Source organism: Micropterus salmoides, unplaced genomic scaffold, assembly GCF_014851395.1.
Source record: "Micropterus salmoides isolate LMB-PRFRI ecotype aquatic unplaced genomic scaffold, ASM1485139v1 Ms_hic_scaffold_399, whole genome shotgun sequence".
Classification (NCBI taxonomy): domain Eukaryota; kingdom Metazoa; phylum Chordata; class Actinopteri; order Centrarchiformes; family Centrarchidae; genus Micropterus; species Micropterus salmoides.
In genome coordinates this window covers 1-19,131 of record NW_024043361.1, presented here as the reverse complement: position 1 = coordinate 19,131, position 19,131 = coordinate 1, and the positions used below count along the sequence as shown (strand labels likewise).

At 43.4% G+C, this 19,131-nt stretch overlaps 1 protein-coding gene and 1 long non-coding RNA gene across 2 annotated transcripts; one reads left to right on the top strand and one right to left on the bottom strand.

Moving 5' to 3' along the window:
* Nucleotides 1–5,685: 5,685 nt before the first annotated feature.
* LOC119885385 lies at nucleotides 5,686–8,953 on the bottom strand. The gene is made up of 2 exons (XR_005441332.1): nucleotides 8,863–8,953; nucleotides 5,686–6,035 (listed from the first exon to the last, which is right to left on the bottom strand). It is a non-coding gene; the product is annotated as an uncharacterized LOC119885385 (long non-coding RNA).
* A 1,201-nt stretch (nucleotides 8,954–10,154) lies between these two features.
* LOC119885382 (receptor expression-enhancing protein 5-like) lies at nucleotides 10,155–19,128 on the top strand (the record flags this gene model as incomplete). Its single annotated transcript, XM_038695404.1, has 4 exons — nucleotides 10,155–10,270; nucleotides 10,367–10,499; nucleotides 17,436–17,529; nucleotides 19,017–19,128. Coding segments are annotated over exons 2-4 (321 nt in total), but the record flags the coding sequence as incomplete, so codon positions are not given.
* Between the last annotated feature and the right edge of the window lie 3 nt (nucleotides 19,129–19,131).

Below are 19,131 nucleotides of genomic sequence, written 5' to 3'. Positions count from 1 at the left end.
GAAACCGCCGCGCCGCCTCAGCGACCGCCGGGCCTGAGCCACGGGGAGAGCGCATCCAGCCATCTTTGGAAAAGAGAGCCGCACGGGACCTCAGCACCAATGACCAATGGCCGCAAGCATGGGCATGCGGCATCCCCAGACAGGAAACACACAGGGCATGAGTGTCCCTAGCCGTGATGCAGCGCGGGCATAGAAAAACACACTGCCTGAACTGCTCACCAGGAATCTCCTCTGCTTCTCCTTCCAGGTAAGAAAACTTCCTCTTGTGGTTGCTTTTTTTTTCTGAGTAGTCTCGAACATGCCAGGAGTGCCTGCTGAATAGAAAAAAGCTAATGTGTCCGGTGTGCCGGCGTGCTTATATACGCCTCCAGTTATGCCGTCACACGCTACCGTTCTAGCAACGCCAATAGGATTGGAGTAGTTTCAGTCACCTTGAGGGTGGAAGGGGAAAGACCAGCAGAGAACCGGTCCTGGAGGAACTCAAGTACCTGAACCACCGGGCAGGTAACAGGGTCCACCGACCGCTCCCTACACCAAGTGGAGAAAACACTCCACTTCAGGCCGTACATCCTCCGTGTGGACGGGGCCCTGGAGCTCAGGAGGGTCTCGACTGCTCCGGCTGTTAGACCCGCCTCTAGGTACTGTGCCCCCTCAGGGGCCAGACCCACAGTCGCCATATGGCGGGGAAAGGGTGAAGAACCCGGCCCTGCGCCTGGGACAGCAGGTCTCTCCCGTCCAGGAGTGACATGATGTCTGAGAACCACACCCGGGTTGGCCAGAACGGGGCTACGAGCAGTAGGCCGACATAGTCCTGGCGGACCCGCTCCAGAACCCCGGGAGCAGAGCGACTGGGGGAAAAGCGTACAGACGTAGCCTCGGCCACGAATGTACCATGGCGTCCAGACCCAACGGGGCTGGAGGAACGAGAGAAACCATAGCGGGCAGTGCGTAGTCTCTTGAGACGCAAACAGATCCACGTCTATGGGGCCAAACTCTTCGCACAAGAGCTCCACCACTTCGGGGTGAAGTCTCCATTCCCCGGGCCTCAGCCCCTGCCTCGACAGCAGGTCTGCTCCCTGATTCTGCGTCCCCAGGAGATACATCGCCCTGAGCGATAGTAACCTCTGCTGGGACCACAGGAGGATCTGACGCGCCAGTCTGTCCAGAGGGCGCGAGCGCAGACCGCCCTGGTGATTCAGATAGGCCACCACCGCTGTGTTGTTCTCCTCAGAACGAACCAGGACGTGGTGGCCTTGGAGATCGGGCAGGAAACTCCTTAGAGCCTGGAACACCGCCAACATCTCGAGACAGTTGATATGCCACTTGGATCGATGCACCTGCCAGGATCCCCTTGCAAAGCGGCCGTCCATGACCGCGCCCCAGCCCGTGAGGGAGGCGTCTGTCGAAAGAACCAGCCGGCGACAAGACCCTCCCAGCACGGGCCCCTGGGACAGGAACCAAGTTTCCTTCCAAACTGATAGGGAACGAAGACACTTGCGCGTAACCCAAACCAGACGGAGAGGATTCCCCTCGGGGAAAAACCCTTGTTCCTTAGCCACCACTGCAGGGGTCTCATGTGCAGCAGTCCAGATGGTATTACGCTGGACGCAGCCGCCAGGAGACCCAACACTCGTTGAAAGTGTTTCATAGTGATGGCGTGGCCTAACTTCACCCCTTTCACGGCAGCCAATATGGTGTCGACACGTGCCGGAGACAATTGTGCCCGCATCGTTGTCGAATCCCATGCAACCCCTAGGAACGTAGCCCGTAGGGTGGGCGCCAGCACGCTCTTCTTTGCGTTGAGCCTCAGCCCTAAACGCCGCAGACGAGCCAGAACGACATCTCGATGCCGAACCGCCAACTCTCGAGACTGGGCTAGGATGAGCCAGTCGTCGATGAAGTTGAAATCCGGATGCCCCGGAGCCTCAGCGGGGCCAGTGCTGCATCCATACACTTGGTGAATGTGCGAGGGGAAAGTGCCAGGCCGAATGGAAGAACCCGATACTGGTAAGCCACACCCCCGAAGGCAAACCTCAGGAACTTCCTGTGAGAAGGACGGATGGAGACCTGGAAATAGGCATCCTTTAGATCTATCGTGACGAACCAATCCTCAGATTGGATGTGCGTCACGGTGGCGGGGATGATGAGCATCTTTAACCTGAATCTCCTCAGAGACCGGTTAGAACCCGCAGATCCAAAATAGGGCACACAGCCCTCCGTCCTTCTTGGGGACTATGAAGTACCGGCTGTAGAACCGGCGTCTCTGTCTGGGGGGGAGACACGTTCCACGGCCCCTTTCCTCAGCAGAGTACAAACTTCCTGTCCCAACACCGGACCTTGCTCCGGGCGGACCACAGTCCAAACCACCCCCTCTCTTCTGTTGAATTTGGAGGGCGGGTTTTGAACTGTAGTCGATACCCATCTATGGCAGTGCGCAGGACCCGCGGAGAAATGTTCGTCAGGCTCCGCCAAGCGTCTGCAAAGTCTGCCAACGGAACCAGCCCCTCGGGGCTGGTGGTCGGGGTCTCGTGTGATCTTCTGGTGGACCCCTGAAGCCCCAGAACGGCAGGGGGGAGCCGCCGAAGATCCACGGTGAGTGAGTCGGGATGCCGTCCGCCTGCAGACCCTCGGGGCAGGCAGTACGGCGCGGACTCGATGGTGGCAGGTGCGTCCTGAACGTGTAAACGGCGGGATAACATCACCTGTTGCCACGGCGGGGGGGGTGGGGGGGTGCGGGAGGGGAGAAAGACTCCCCTACCCCGGTCTTCCCTGAGCTCCGTCGGGACTGGATGACGGTCCTCAGATCGCGTCTCTCAGACGGCTGAGGGTGAGAGCGCCGTCTCGCTGCCCCAGCTCCTCGGGGGGCCCCCGAGAAGCGACACTCTGCTTCCTCTCCTCTCCGTAGGAGCTCGTAGAGGGAAGGGACCTACGCCTGGCAGCCTCAGCTGCCTTGGGTCCAGACCGGCGAGGGAGGTACTGGCGGAACGCTTCGCACTGCGTCTAACGCTTCGTGGTTCTGCAAAGCTCCGCCAGATCTTCCTCGGAGGGACCCCCCCTCTGAACCATCTCCTGTAGCAGGTTGGCTTGGTAGGCTTGAAGCACCGTGGTGTGCAAGCTCGCACCTGCCTGGCCCGCTGCCATGTACGCCTTCCCCACGAGCGTGGATGTGGTGCGACATGGTTTGGATGGTAACGCCGGCTTCTCCAGGGAGGACGCAAGTCGAGGGGAGAGATAGCTCGCAAGCTCATCCTCCACCCGAGGCATCCTCTCATAACCACGGTCCCTAACCCCCATCACATTACTGTAGTTCAGTGATCGGGGTGTGGAAAGCCATGTAGAGAAGGGTCTGCCCCATGATTACTCAGTTCATCATGTACTTTCTTTTCAGGAAAGAATGGCAGAGACCGGCGTGGAGGTGGCGTGTGGTGCTTAAGAAACCTTTCATCAAGCTACCACTAGCCTGTGGTGTCTGCTCCTCCCGTGGCCAGTTGATGTTGAGCTTAGCCACGGCTCTAGTCACCACCTCCAGCAGCACGTCATAGTCGTGCGCGGCCAGATGACGCCGCCCCGACACCCGGAAGTCATCGTCCACTGCACTGAGCACGTCCGCCTCCTCGGAGTCGGATTGCTGCAGCGTCTCCGGATCCAAACCGCGAGCGGGAGAAGCCGAGAACGGGCTCCCGAACGAGGAAAGGAAGCGTCGGAGCCAGCGGATGAAGGTCGGGAAAAAGCCTCAGCCGTCCCGAAATCCTCCGACAGATCATGCTGTGAACCCATGAGTGAAGCCGCCGGGCCGCCTCAGCGGCCGCAGGGCCCGCGCCACAGGGAAAACACATCCGGCCATCCTCGGAAAGAGAGCCATGCTGTACCTCAGTACCCGCACGGAAAGGGCTTCGCAACGGGCGCAGGCAGCCCCCTCGAGAGCTGCCCGTGCGTGCTCCATCCCCAAACATGAGACACACATCTCATGAGAATCTCCATCCGTGATGTACCGAGGGCAAGAAAAAACACACCTTCTGTACTTCTGGTTGCCGGACATGCTGGTAGACTTCTTCTTCAGGTAAGACACACTGCTTGTAGGACTGGAGCTTTCTTCAAACAACATACAGAGCGCCTGCTGAATAAAAAAAGCTAATGATGAGTTTGTACAGGTGTGCTTTATACTCCTCCGGTTATTCCGTCACACCTTACCGTTCTAGCAACAAGCCAATAGGATTGGAGTGATTTCATTCACGTTCAGACCTGCTTCGCCTAGAGGCGTTCCCATAGTGTCGTAACCGACGCAGTTCGAGTTCCCTCGAAGGGGAACCATCTCACCCCGGGCACAACCTGTTCCAGCTCCTCCTCTCTGGTAGGTGCTACAGAGCACTGTACACTAAAACCAACAGACACAGAAGCAGTTTCTTCCCACCAACCATCACTCTGATGAACAGCTGATTTCTGACTCACAGTGTCAGGAACAATTCCTGTGCAAAAACCCAGTAACTCTGTCTCTAATCAGCACCTGTTTACTGGTTACCACTTATTATTTATTTATTCACCATTCTCTATTTCAGTGCTGTTCATACTATGTCATATTGTATATACTGTATACCAATACACCTACCTCAGGTCATAAGGTCATAGGTCTTGTTTATTTTTTCCAGCATCCTTTGCACTATTCTCCATCACACTGTGTACATGTGTACATGTAGGCATGTATGTGTACCTGTATATCATATCCACCTTCAACATGTACATAATGAGAATAATAGTTTACTCTTGCATCCTTTGCACTCTGATCACTGAACTATTTGTCAATATGTCTATATTGTTTTGTTCATAGTGTGTATTTTAGTGTTTATACTGTAGTTTGTGTCTGATTTTATTTTATTATTATATTATTGTGTCATGTTATTTTTGTATGAGTAAGCACATCATGAGCAATGTATAATCCTGAGTCAAATTCCTCGTATGTGTACACATACCTGGCAATAAAGATGATTCTGATTCTGATATTTCTGCAAGTTTCACAGCTTCTACTCAGTGTTTTAGTGTGCATGTTGCTTATATATTATATATTATTATATATATGTATATTATATAATCTGCATATTCTTCTTTACGTTCATTACTTTTCAAATTTTACTGAATTGTATTAGTTTTACTTAAACTATTCATTCATCAAAATGTGGCACGAACATTAAACCATCATTCAATAAAACTATGGATTATAATTAGTCAATGTCTTTGTTTCTTTTCTGATAGTACAGGATATCTGGATTATATTACTTTGTGACAATTTTTCTTTTGAAACAAAGAATATATGTTTAAGACTGCACATGGAAGTGATATTTAACAATGTTAGATAGTGTTAAGTTGTTGGTTAGTTGTTATAAATCTCTCACCCTGACTCAGGAAACCCAAGAACACAAGCAGAGTTATTAGCAACATCATCCTGATGCAGTTTTCAGAGTGCATGAAAACATTTCAGACTCTGTGACATGAGAGCTTAAATTCTGAGGAGCAGTGATGCATAGAAGTCATGCAAAATATATTTACAGGGCACAACTGTCCTTGTGAAACTGAAAATGAGAGGAGGTGAAGTAATTATAGGCTACATCTCCCTGTGGACTGATTAAGCATGTATGGATACTTCTTGTCATAGTGCAAAAACTTGAGGACTCAAAGGCAGACTCGGAACAGTTCGAAGGGGTAACAAAGGGGTTTTATTGAAAGGTGCAACGGAGGACTGGGTGGTTGGCTCCAACAGGGCAGAATGGAGAACACAGAGGAGGGGAGTTAGCCCAGGCAAGATAGGAGCAGAGCGGGGTGTGGCGTTCAGCAGGTTTCCCGGAGGTAGTGTGATCCTGGGCACAGAGAAAAACAGGTTAATCCAGGGAGACAGAAATTACAGGGAATCTTACAGGAGAAGATAGTTGGCCTTGACGCATATACCACATGTGGTTAACTGACGATCTGGCGAAGAATGTGAGGAGGACTGGGGTTGAAATACTGCAGGAGCTTGATTAGTGGAATGAGAACCAGGTGCGCTGCTGAAGCCAGAGAGTGTAGCCACGCCCAGACAGACACAGACAGGGAGGACAGACAGAAAACACAGGGAAGGGGGGAACAAAAGAACACAAGGTAGTGGGGAGATTCTGTAGCACCACAACACTTCTGGCTTTCTGTTCCTCTCTGCTGTAAGGCCTTTGTGTTCATAAATAGGTACCGGCTGCCCTCTGCTGGCACTCCAGCTTCACAACAACTTTATATTGACATTGGATTTGTATTTTAGTTCAATGATCATGTAGATCAATATCTTAACCCAGATGCTTCAGCTGGGATATAAAGAAAAAATTCTAACAGAGGCCATGAATGAAACTTAACCTCAGTGTTAGCAGGCTTTTATTTTCAGAAATTAAGACTTCTATAGGTTCCTGTTAGCATTCATAGGCCTTTGTGTGTCATTTGCAGCAGAGTAGGCCTACATTACATTTTTAAGCCTTTATCAAACGGACGATTCCTACCATCAATCTATTGGTACACACAGAAAAAAAAATACTTTTAAGCCAACATGGACAGCCAACATGTAAGATGCTTTGCAAAAAAAAAAAAAAAAAATATATATATATATATATATACACATACATACATACATACACACACACACACTTTTCTTTGCACTATCCTCAACCATAAGATGAAGCTAGTAATTATAACATCAACAACTTTGTGCATTAACCACTTCATTTCCTGCATTCTGAACACATTTTCTGCACCAAATTATGGAGGAAATGTCTATTTATATGAAGGGAAACTAAATTAAGGTGACAATTCAAAATATAAAAGGAATATAATGCAGTACGAGTGCCTGCTGAATAGAAAAAAAGCTAAGGTGTGCCGGCATGCTTGTATACGCCTCCAGTTACGTCATCACACGCTACCGTTCTAGCAACACCAATAGGATTGGAGTAGTTTCATTCACGATTTCAGCCCTGCCATGCCCAGAGGCGTTCCCATAGTGTCGTCACCGACGCAGCGTCTCATTCCCTTCTCGGGGAACAAGGGTTACATACATAACCCGAGACGTACTGTGGCCTGTACTACGAATCGGGGTAACTGGCTTATCCAGGTAACTTCAGGAGTAACTTGGTGACGTCGGGTGTAACTTCCCCGTTAACCCGTACTACGAAAGGTGGATAGGTGTTACTTGAGGTCTGTTGCCATGGCAATTTACGCTGCATCTCTAAACTTCTCCGAGCAGGTTTCGAGGTTACCCTGCACATGGACTACACACCACATCTGTACTCGGTGTTAATGATGAGAAGTAGGATATATAGGCTACACACCACTTCATAAAATGTTTAGATTTCATCCTGATTTATTCCACTGCAGTTGCAATGAAGTTCTGAACACAACAGCATTAGGCTATGTTCAGACAGCGAGCCCTGCATCCTCGGTGATTTCAGAGCGGAGTCTTAATTAATTAACGGGATAGTTCCTTAGATGTAAACCATCTGTAGTCTATAATTGAATTCACCTAAGTGTTTTCACATAGGTTTATTTAGATTGACTATTTTACGTGTCCAAAAATATGGAGCCAGGGTGAGGGTTAATAACCTAGAAACAAATCCTAGATTAAAGTGTGAAATTTTCAAGAAGAAAAATGGGAAATTCCCTGAGGTTAATGTCACAAATCTAAAATCTGTTTTCTTCTGAATAAGCCCAATCCAAGGCAAACTCTCTAAAGGTGCATGATAGTGATTGTGGGCTAAACTCACGAGTATTTCCTCACTGCTAAATCCGATTGCAAAGTTTAATATAACTTTCCAATGCATGCATACTACACGGCAGACGTGTGTGTGTGTGTGTGTGTGTGATGTTGCAGCCTTGCAAAGTGAAGTTTCTCTCATAAATGTGTGATTTTAATGTCAGAGAATATTCAAGTTTTTTACTTGTAGATTAATCTTGGAAATTAAATTGTGTCTCGGGTTATTAGCCTATCCCTCTCCGCTGGCTCCTTTTCTTCTATTACAATTGACCTTATGTGCAGTTGTACCTTTACATCTTAATCATATTACACATAAAAGAAGAGCCCATAAAATACATAAGAGATTTGAACTACAATAAGAACACTGGGAAGATAGTTAGGCTACAAATTTACTCTATGCGATGCCAACAAGCCGCCCTGCCTTTGTCGTCCGCCACGATATTAGATTTAGCCGTTAACTTGTCTTTACATTCATAATTTCCTGACACTACCAACGTGCATTCCTCTGGAGAAATACGGAGCATGCACCGTTGAGAAAAAACTCTGCCTGCACGGCCGAACACACCCCTTTTATGCAAACGCGCACCAACTCCAATTAAATTAACCCGGGGTTAACACTGACTCAACTAACCAACATCTTATCCACCGTTGTAGTACCGATTAACTGCAGTGTAGGCAGTCAGAGTTTGTCAACCCTGAGTTTGCCTGATAACCCCGAGTTAACTCTGAATAGGTTGAACTCCCTTCATAGTACAGGCCACAGGTCACAGTGCTGACAAATTAATGCTGGTAACCCTGGAGTGCGGGTTTGGTGGGCCCAGACTGCATAGGGCACTCTGTAAAATATTAAAATCAAAGAAAGTCCCTAGTTTTATGTATAGAGGATGGTTGTAACACTTTTTAAAGAAGTGTTACAACCCACCCCACCCCTGTCAGCCAATGTTGAGCTAGTGGTATTACCATAGTGGCTTGAAATTAGAAAGGAAAAAAAAAAATCACAAGTTACCTGAGAAACTATATTTCAATCTAATATAAGTCAAACAATTCTATCTGCAATAGTATAGACACTAAACAAAAAATAGTCTTGGTCAAAAAATGTACTTTCTTACCTCAAAATCAGTTTTTTCCTTATATATTCTGAATACACCTCTTTCCAGACTTGATAACCACCATGCTTGATCTGGGAGGAAGTAGGTAAATACTGAAATGATCACCTAACTCCTATCTTATCTCTATTTGGTGGAATTGGTGTTGTTGCAACTCTCCCCATGTTACAACCATAACCGGTCTCCCCTACACGTATTATAGCAGTGAGTGCAGCAGTAACGTTGGATCCTATTTACGCTGTGGGGAGAGGGTAATTCGTCCAAAAGTTGTCGCTGTAGGCCTGTTTAAACCCTACGCGGGTTAGGGAGCTCGATTTGGGCTGTGAGGGTGACTCCGACCAGAGTTCACTCTATGCTGCAGTGGCAAGGGTCTAGTTTCGGAAAGGCCCAGAGTTACAAATACTCTACAGGACAATTAGACCAGGTGCCCAGAGTTACTGCAATCAGTCTCAGCTCTTCACCTGCAAGGGATAGAAATTGGTCACACGCACGTGACCCCACAGGGCGTCACAATAACAACTGTTATCATTTAAAAGATATTCATGAGGTGCATGTTTTACAACCAACATTTCTCATAAATCCTAGAATTTGTTTAACATTGTCCTATGCCAACATATTTAAACAATACTAACTAAATGTAAAATGTTCTAGATATTTTTTTATTTGTATAAATCTATATACTATAGGCTACTATATAATATACTGTGACTAATTTCAACTGAGCAATCTCCATCCACAGAGTAAGACCATGAAATACAGTTGAAAGCTTTTGTCAAACTACAACATTATAGCTATACAATATGTCTCTCCTTAAACACAATAAGCATTGATCAGTTATCAGGCGAGTGCGACATTTTAAACATTTTTTACTAAGTTTGGCTTTGTGAATATGGTACTTCCCTAGAAAGATCAAAAGATTGATTAGAAACAATGTTTTCTGTTTTGTGGACAGTAGGCCTACATTTTTCCAACAAAGGGAAAATTCAGAGTCAGTGTTACCAATAGCCTAATATTTTGAGACAAATCTTTCCAGAATTTGCTAGAGTGGGGACATTGAAAGAACAGGTGTATTATGTCTCTGGATAGCTTACGTTTCATAGAATGAGAGAATATGTCTCCCTTAAGTTTGAGAAGAAAGTGGCTGGCAGGATGCAATGTATAACTTTAAAAGAAACTTCCCTTTATTAGTAAGGAGGTACTTGTATGAAGGAGATATATTTTCCCAGTTCACCTCTAGCACAAACCTTTGTTTCATCACCTGCTGCCGTACACGTTACTCACCGGAGCTCTGTGATTGGTCAGCGCCAGCGGGGCGACGTTCAAACTCCTCCCCCTCACCACCACCGCATCTCGGCGGAGTCAGCGGCTATCCACCCAACGGAAAGTTTTTGGGGCGAGCTATCAAGCCAAAGTTAGTAAAATAACGCATTGTTTTATCACCAATACTTTAAACATCGGCACGTTTAACATTGTTTCTGTTTTTCTGTGCGGTTTGTGTTGGACACAGGCTCTGGAAAGCCCGAAAATGAGTCAGTTTAAGGAGCGCTTCGTGACTCTGCTCCGTGAGAAGAACTTTGTGACAGATCAGTTGGCGACGTTGGAGCAAAAAACGGGAGTGAAGAGAGAGTACATCGTTTTGGGTATGTTAACGGCTCGGTGAAAAGAAATAAAGAACTCGTCAAACATCCTTTAATGCTTCAATGTAGGCCTACTTTAAAATACTGAAGGCAGTAATGAACTTGCTTAGGAGCTTATAACGTCTTTGCTAAGAACTAGCTACATTCTAGCAAACAAACCAACATTTGCCACTCAAACTGGAACTGGCAGCAAGTTGTGGTCACACTGTTGCACACAGAGTAGCCTACTTGGTGTAGGCTAGTTTCATATCCTGTGGCACGGTGAGCTGGCTCATTTTATTACCCTTCTCATGCTGGAATACAAAGTTCACCCAGCCCAGACCTTTATGCTACATTATAAGATTAGACTTGGTATATAATCCTTCCTTGCACACACCTATTTCAAAATATTGCTGTTGAAATGATCAGCTTCTAATAACCCAGGGCCAGAACCAGCTGGTCCCCGGGAGTATTTTTATCACATCCTGAAATACCCAGTGCAGAGCAGATATGGAAGGAGATTCTCAGATGACGGGTTATTAAGCTGCAGGCTGCCCTATGTTTAGGCTACATTTAGGAGTTGTGTTTTTGATTCTTCTCTGTTGTCACAGCATAGTAGATGCCACTCAGCTACAGGAAACAGGTTAGCCAGTGTGACCTACATTCAAACCCACTATCTTTACTCAAAATTGATCTACACAGATGTGTGTTCACAACATTAGCATGGGTATGCATTTAGACAGCCAATTTCAAGGTTACAGAGGAGAAATATCGGTGGATGTTGAATGGTGTGTGGGAAACGTGTTGTCTGTGTTTATCCACGTGATATCAGATTGGGATCACAAACATGTTTGGATTTGTGTGATTGATATTCATATTTTAAAGTTCAACAATAGAACATCAGCAGATTTACTTTATTTTTTAACATAATAAACACATTTTAGGTAAGGATCCTTTATAGTTGGTTATTATAGAACTGTGACCAAGGTACATTATGTACTATGACTATGTAAATGTATGCTACTACGAAAAGTAAGCATATTAGTGGTCTCAGGTGGGCTAACTATGTAATGGAAACACTTTCTAAACTAGAGCTGAAATGTTTGGTGATTAATCGATTAGTCAATTTACAGAAAATTATGTGGCATGAATTTTGATAATGGATTAATGGTTTGAGTCATTTTTTTAAAATAAAACGGCAACCATTCATTCAGGATTTGCTTCGTACTCTGTTCTTTATGATTGTAAATTGAATATCTCTTGGTTGGATAAATTAAGAAATTCAAGGTTATCAACTTGGACTCTGGCAAAGCATGATTGACATTTTTCACTGTTTTCTGACATTTAATAGAACAAACATTTGTTGCAGCCCTGTTCTAAACTTCCCCATTGCATTTCTGTTCCACATATTGCTGCTTATCGGCTGACAGATCTTTGATGCTGATGTATCTGGGATAAGCTAATATGGGTCCATACAAGTCAGGCGATTTATCTGTCTGGCTCTACCTCTACCACATCAACCACTCTGAAGAGTGTCATTGAGTAAAAAAATGCCACATGTGTCATTTATAATTTAAAAAATGATCAAATTCTAAGAAAATGTCAGTTTGCCAGATACAGTGGGTGTCTGGTAAAGTCAGATCTTTATTTAAATACTTGCATGTTTTTGTCCCAACACACGCCACCAAACTAGCAAAACAAATACAGAGGACTGTATGCAGATCACCCCTTGACACGCCTGTAGCCTGTATTTAGTAGAAGGTACAACCAGCCAAATTACACCATGACCTGTCATGTCTTTGCCCAACTGTCTTCTTAAGTGTCTTGTTGGCTTGTTAGTGAGGCAACAACCCTTCATTAGACAATTTGGCCACATTGCAGGTTTGTTACAAACGTGTGCAATGATAATGGTTTACGTTCCCTGTTGGCTCACCAGAATGCTATGTTGTACTTTGCCTTGACCTGGGGCTGGTCAGTCAAACAGAGTTACAAAGTTGTGTCTTGTGTTTAGCGGAGAAACGTCTCAAGTTCATGCTGACTCTTCTGACACTCTGAAGTGTGAAGACTGATTTGCTGACTGGAGTAGGGAGGTCTCATTTCCACTGTGTGTGCAGCCAAACTTACTGAGTGAGTGGCCGTTGTTTGTTTTTTAAAGCCAACACTCACTCACTGCACTTGTAACAACAGGCTTTGTGATGATTTCATGATAAGAGGAAGTGGATTTTCAGCTAACAACTCCTCCAACTCTAATGAATAGTTTGAGTCATACAATACAAGATTATGCAACTAATGTCCTAAGTGCCCTTTAGCTTTCCCACAAGAAGGGTGTGTTTTCATTTAAGGCTATAGAATCCATGCCATGTCAAATGGATGCATTGCTAATTTTCTTAGAGAAGTTCAGGAGTTGCTCACTCACAGTGTAGAGTCAGATGGCATGCCAGTTTGGATGTGTTTGTTGCTGTTAAAGTGATTCTGCAGTCAGCTTTGTATTATTAATCACTGAGTGATTAAAAGAGGCAGTTTATGATCTCCCTATGCAAAACATTTCTGTCTAGGAGTGTCTGCTTTGTCAGCAGTCTCTTTGGGGGCTTCAGTTTCAACCTGTTCTTCCAGTTCTGCCTTCATATGAGAGGTATGGGTAGACAGGGAAATGCATGGTTATTTGTATATTAGCTGGGACAAACAAATGAGATGTAAAGAGCAGGCAATGGTTTTATTGGTATCAAAAGCTTGTAGTGTTTTGGATACTGTGTGACTTCATTATGTCTATGGCATTTATGATAGTTCAGTTTTATTATTAATTTAGGTTTTACATGAGTTTGAATGATTATGGCAGCTGCTGGAGGGTTAGACATCCTGACATTGCCTTAAACCTGTCTCAAGGTTACCACAGAGACAAAAGATCTGTGATTTTTATATTTTGTTATTGGCCTGGGGAGTGTTTTGAAGATAATGGAAAACTATAATTGAGCATTAAGTGAAAACATGGGTTTTGAGTGAAGAAAAACATGACTAAGCTGGAGAATTCAATCACAAATGGAAGAAATTAGTAGGCTAAACTGGCTGACCAGACCGCAGTGTATTTGCTTTGAAGTCAGCATCTTGCTGCAAGCTAACCAGTAAGCCTGTTTCAGCCTCTGAAGGAATGCATTGTTAAAAGCAAGCAGTATACAGTTCAGTTCATTATACAGAGCAGATTGTTCCCGCAGATTTTTTTTATTTTTTGGTGTGTTTGTGTGCAATTCAAAACATAGCCCCGTAAAGCAAAACATCCTATAGGCTACACTCAGTGGCCACTTTATTACCTGTACAATCTATTGCAAATCAAAAAATAAATACTGGTGCTGGTCATATAATTAGAATATCATCAAAAAGTTGATTTATTTCAGTAATTCCATTCAAAAGGTGAAACTTGTATAATGTATACATATTCATTCCACACAGACTGATATATTTCAAGTGTTCATTCCTTTTAATTTTGATGATTATAACTGACAACTAGCTTCTACTCCGTGCTTGAATCAAGAGGGCTGAGCAGTGACTCATGGTGTATTCATGTGGTGTCGGGGAAATAAAGTGTACATGGGACATAAAGAAGTATACAGAACTATGATTTGTGCAAAATCACATATGGCATGTACATATTTTACAAACACATATGGTTATAATGATTAATAACGATATTTGCTGTCCATGTAGAGCAAACTGCATGCGTGTTGTTTATATGCTCTGAATATTACAAACACCTCTAAATATAATGTGCCTCCCCTAACCCTAACAGCACCACCAACTATGACCATACTACAAGAACATGTAATTGAAATAACATCTTTGACATTTTCAACAAAAACTAAACATTATAAACATCATGAAAATAGACTTTATGGCAGTGTAGTTGTATTGAATTTCATTAGATTATGCCGGTGTACTTAATAAAGTGGCCACTGTGTATATGTTGTATACAGATGAAACATAGGGCTGCAATTAAGCCAGCCAAAGTGATTCATTTATCACAATTAATCACTTTGGCTATAAAATGAGAGCCCAATGCGAAGTCTTTGTACATTTGTTTTTTATCCAACCAACATTCCAAGTCTCAAAGATATTTATTAACTATACTGTATTAACTATCATATGTGACAAAGAAAAAAATCAATTCATTTCAGGAGCTGGTTTTTATTTTATTATCTAAATAATTGCTGATGTCTTATTGTTTGCTTAATTGATTAACGGACCAGTCATTTCAGCTCTAGATGAAACTATTACCTTTAAGCTCAACAAAAGTCTGTACATTATGCGTGGAAATCCTTTTTATTTAAAATAATCTAAGGAGTCCTTCAGACATTACACATACACTGTAATGGTAATAATAATTTTTTTTTAAGTCATGGAAAACCAATCACATTTGTGGAATCTCTCACATATTGTATATACTCACATGACTGTGTGAGCTTTGTGGTGTATTAAAAGTCAATTCTTCCACTGACTGGATGTGGCTATCAGTGTTTGACTTGTGTTTACTGCTCCTCCTAATCCTGGTTCTGTGCTGTCCTGACATCCTGCTATCAGACACTCTGTTGACAACAAATGAATGTGACCTGACATTAGATATGTTTGTTAAAGAGCAACTACACACCCAAATTCTATTAGCGCCCTTTTCCCAGCATATAAAAAAATAAAAAATACAGCAGAGATCCACACAGGACTGCCACTGTAGGCGTGGCTACTTAGTATGGGATGTGGGGAGGTAAGACGACACCGACCAGAGAGGCCGACAGACAGACCTCTGCTCTGTTTAGCAGAACGGCGATCCATATGGAGCTGGTAGTAAGACATGAAAGTGCTTCTAAGGAGTCAGCTGCTCATAGCTGGTTAGACACTGTGTCTGCTTGACTCCTTAGAAGCACTTTCATGATGGTCCTTTTGTTAACTACAACAACCTTTACAACTACTAAAATTGGAAAAATCTAACAACTGTCTAAAATCACGAACTAACCTATTAATGCTGTAAACACACAACTATAAAATTTATACAAATAATTAATGCTGACAGCACAATCTAACTACTCGATCACTATACACAATCTGCTTTTCACTAATACTCCTCTCTACTGTCTGCAGTCAAGAGATGTTTTGTAGGAGGGAGAATGGGGTGGGGATATTTTAATGCAAATATATTGCATTAAAATGTCAAGATTGGGGCCTGAATCTGTCACTACTACTAAGACCCATATACAGTCCCCTCCAAAAGTATTGGAACGGTAAGGCAAATTCCTTTGTTTTTGTTGTTCACTGAAGACATCTGGGTTTAAGATCAAAAGATGAGTATGAGACAAGAGTTCAGGATTTCAGCTTTTATTTCCTGTTGTTCACATCTAGATGTGTTAAACAACTTAGGACATATCACCGTTTGTATTAGACCACAGCATTCTTAGCTGAGCAAAAGTAATGGAACAAATAATCTTAAAGTAAATAGCATTTAATATTTGGTGGCATAACCCTTGCTTGCAATAACTGCCTCAAGCCTGCGACCCATCAACCTCACCAAACTGTTGCATTCTTTGTTTGTGATGCTATTCCAGGCTTGTACCGCAGCTTTTTCAGTTCTTGTTTGTTTCGGGGTGTTTCTCCCTTCAGTCTCCTTAAGGAGGTGAAATGCATGCTCTGTTGGGTTAAGGTCAGGTGATTGACTTGGCCAGTGTAAACCCTTCCACTTTTTTCCCCTGATGAAGTCCTTTGTTTTGTTGGCAGTATGCTTTGGCTCATTGTCCTGCTGCATGATAAACTTCCTCCCGATTAGTTTCAATGCATTTCTCCGTAAATTGGCAGACAAAATGTTTCTGTATACTTCTGAATTCATTCTGCTGCTCCAATCATCAGTTACATCATCAATAAATATTAATGAGCCTGTTCCAGAAGCAGCCATGCACACCCAAGCCATGACGTTACCTCCACCATGCTTCACAAATGAGCTTTTATGCTTCGGATCATAAGCAGTTCCTTTCTTTCTCCACACTTTGGCCTTTCCATCACTTTGGTAGAGATTAATCTTGGTCTCATCAGTCCATAAGATTGTGTTGCAGAACTTTTGTGGCTCATCTCTGTACTTCTTTGCAAATTTCACTCTGGCCTTCCTGCTGATGTGGGTTTACATCTTGTGGTGTGGCCTCTATATTTCTGCTCTCTGAGTCTTCTTCGAACAGTGGATTGTGATACCTTCACCTCTGCACTGTGGAGGTCATTGGTGATGTCACTTACTGATGTTTTGGGGGTTTTCTTCACAGCTCTCACGGTATTTCTGTCATCAACTACTGTTGTTTTCCTTGGCCGACCTGCTCGACGTCTGTTGCTCAGTACACCAGTAGTTTCTTTCTTTTTCAGGACATTCCAAATTGTTGTGCTTGCTATGCCCAATGTTTGTCCAATGGCTCTGGTCGATTTTCCTTCTTTTCTCAGCTTGACAATGGCTTGCTTTTCTCCCATAGACAGCTCTCTGGTCTTCATGTTGGTTTATCCTCTTTAACAGGAAATGCAGTCTTTATAGGTATGAACCAAGGATGAAAAATTAGACTAGTCATGCAGAGCAATTTAATATTTGGACAATCAGCCTAAAAGGCAACACCTGGGCAACAAGAAACATCAGTCAGCCACATGTTCCAATAGTTTTGCTTACTTGAAAAATGGGTGGGTTCAAACAAAGGGTGGTATGTCCTGAGTTGTTTAACACATCTAGATGTGAATACCACAAAATGAGAGGTGAAATTCTGAACTCTTGTCTCATACTCATCTTTTGATCTTAAACCCAGATGTCTTCAGTGAACAACAAAAACAAAAGAATTTGGCTTACTGTTCCAATACTTTTGGAGGGGACTGAACATTGGTTTGGGGGGTTCCTCCCCTTCCTGTCTTGCCTCCTGCCCTCACATCATGCTGCCTCATCTCATCTTTCTCCCTTTTCAGGTGTTCTGAGTTTTATCGGGTTGTATCTTCTGTTTGGATATGGAGCCTCACTTCTCTGCAACCTGATTGGCTTTATCTATCCATCATATTTCTCGTATGTATGAAGTTAAGCTTATTTCAATAAATGCCAAAATGACACAATTTGTGGAAAAAGTAAAGCATTTAGAAAATATAGTATTCCATAAGTATATTTCAGAGGTCATGTTATGCTTTTTCCCTTTCCTTTAATGTGTTATATCTTTTTTGTGCATGTAATAGGTTTGTGAAGTGAAAAAGCCCTGCCCAAAGGGAGTTACCATCTCCAACAGAAAACAAAACACTGCTCTCAAACTGTCAAAAAACAGTTTGATTGTAGTCCAGCCTTTACCTCTGTAACATATCAGCGTCACTATGTAACACATCATAATGCTCGCCTAGCGGCTAGTCATGCATGTCTTCAAAAACACTGGTGGAGAAACACACTGAGCAATGGACATGAAGTTGTTACTGTGATGTAGAGACAGTGTACAGTACCTTACATATGAAAGATCAGTTTGTTAGAGATTAATAACTTAGGCTACCACTCTGGAGTCGTGAAAATGAGCATAATATGACCATTTTAATACAAAGTGTCAACTAGACAGTTTCATTTGTCTTAGCAATGAACGCACATGTTTCTTTAATTATGGCTCTGTGATAAGTCAGTAGTATGTGCAATACCCGAGCTATGGATGTGACATCTAAATGAAATGCAGCCATTGTTCAATTGATTACATTGATTACACTTGTGCTTTTCCTTCTACAGTATGTCAAAATGTGCTGTGAAAAACACAGTTTTTGCTTTTAGTATTACAGCTCAGAATGGATCTTACTTTTAATTTTGTTACTTTATGGATGACTGACATAGACTGTTTGTTTGTTTTTTTTCTTCATATCTTCTTTCAGTAGTTATTTGTTATGTTCAAGTAAAAGTGAGAAGTAAAGAATAGATTGTTTTAAGTCTGTCTTAACACAACACTGACTTTCCCATACGTACAGTACATTGAAAGATAGTGGTCACTGTAATGATTTCTCCTGTTAGTTCTTCCACTGTGGCTCAGCAAGGAAAACACTATCAGAAAAGTTTTTATGCTAAAAGACTCACAACTTCTGAAAATACTGTATTAGGCTATGTGTGATTACTGAAGCATCGCTTTGGCTGAACTTCTGAATGCTATTTGCACAACGCAAGGACTGTGATTTTTGTCCCCCGTTACTTGGAGTTGTGATAGTAAGGGATTATGTTATGACCAATATAAGGAAGAGGAATCATTACAGCGGCCAATAAGTCTTTCTGTCGACATATGGGCAGGTGAACCTATGCTTTAAGTTCTGCTTAAAGGTACCCTGTGGATTTAATTTTTTTTTATAAACAAACTTTAAAACTTTTATTGTTCTTGCCCTAATCACATTGAGTGTTTCAGGCCAAAAAAAACACATTGAGAAAATTTCCTGCTTAAATAAACAGTCCCCAGCGTACCTTTCTTAAAAGCGCACACAGTTAGACTTAAAATTTAATGTACTGTATAAGTCGTCACTTCATCAGTCTTCCTCTTCATTCAGTATTAAAGCCATCGAGAGCCAAATTAAAGAGGATGACACACAGTGGCTGACCTACTGGGTTGTTTATGGCCTCTTCAGCATCGTCGAGTCGTTCTCTGACATCTTCCTCTTCTGG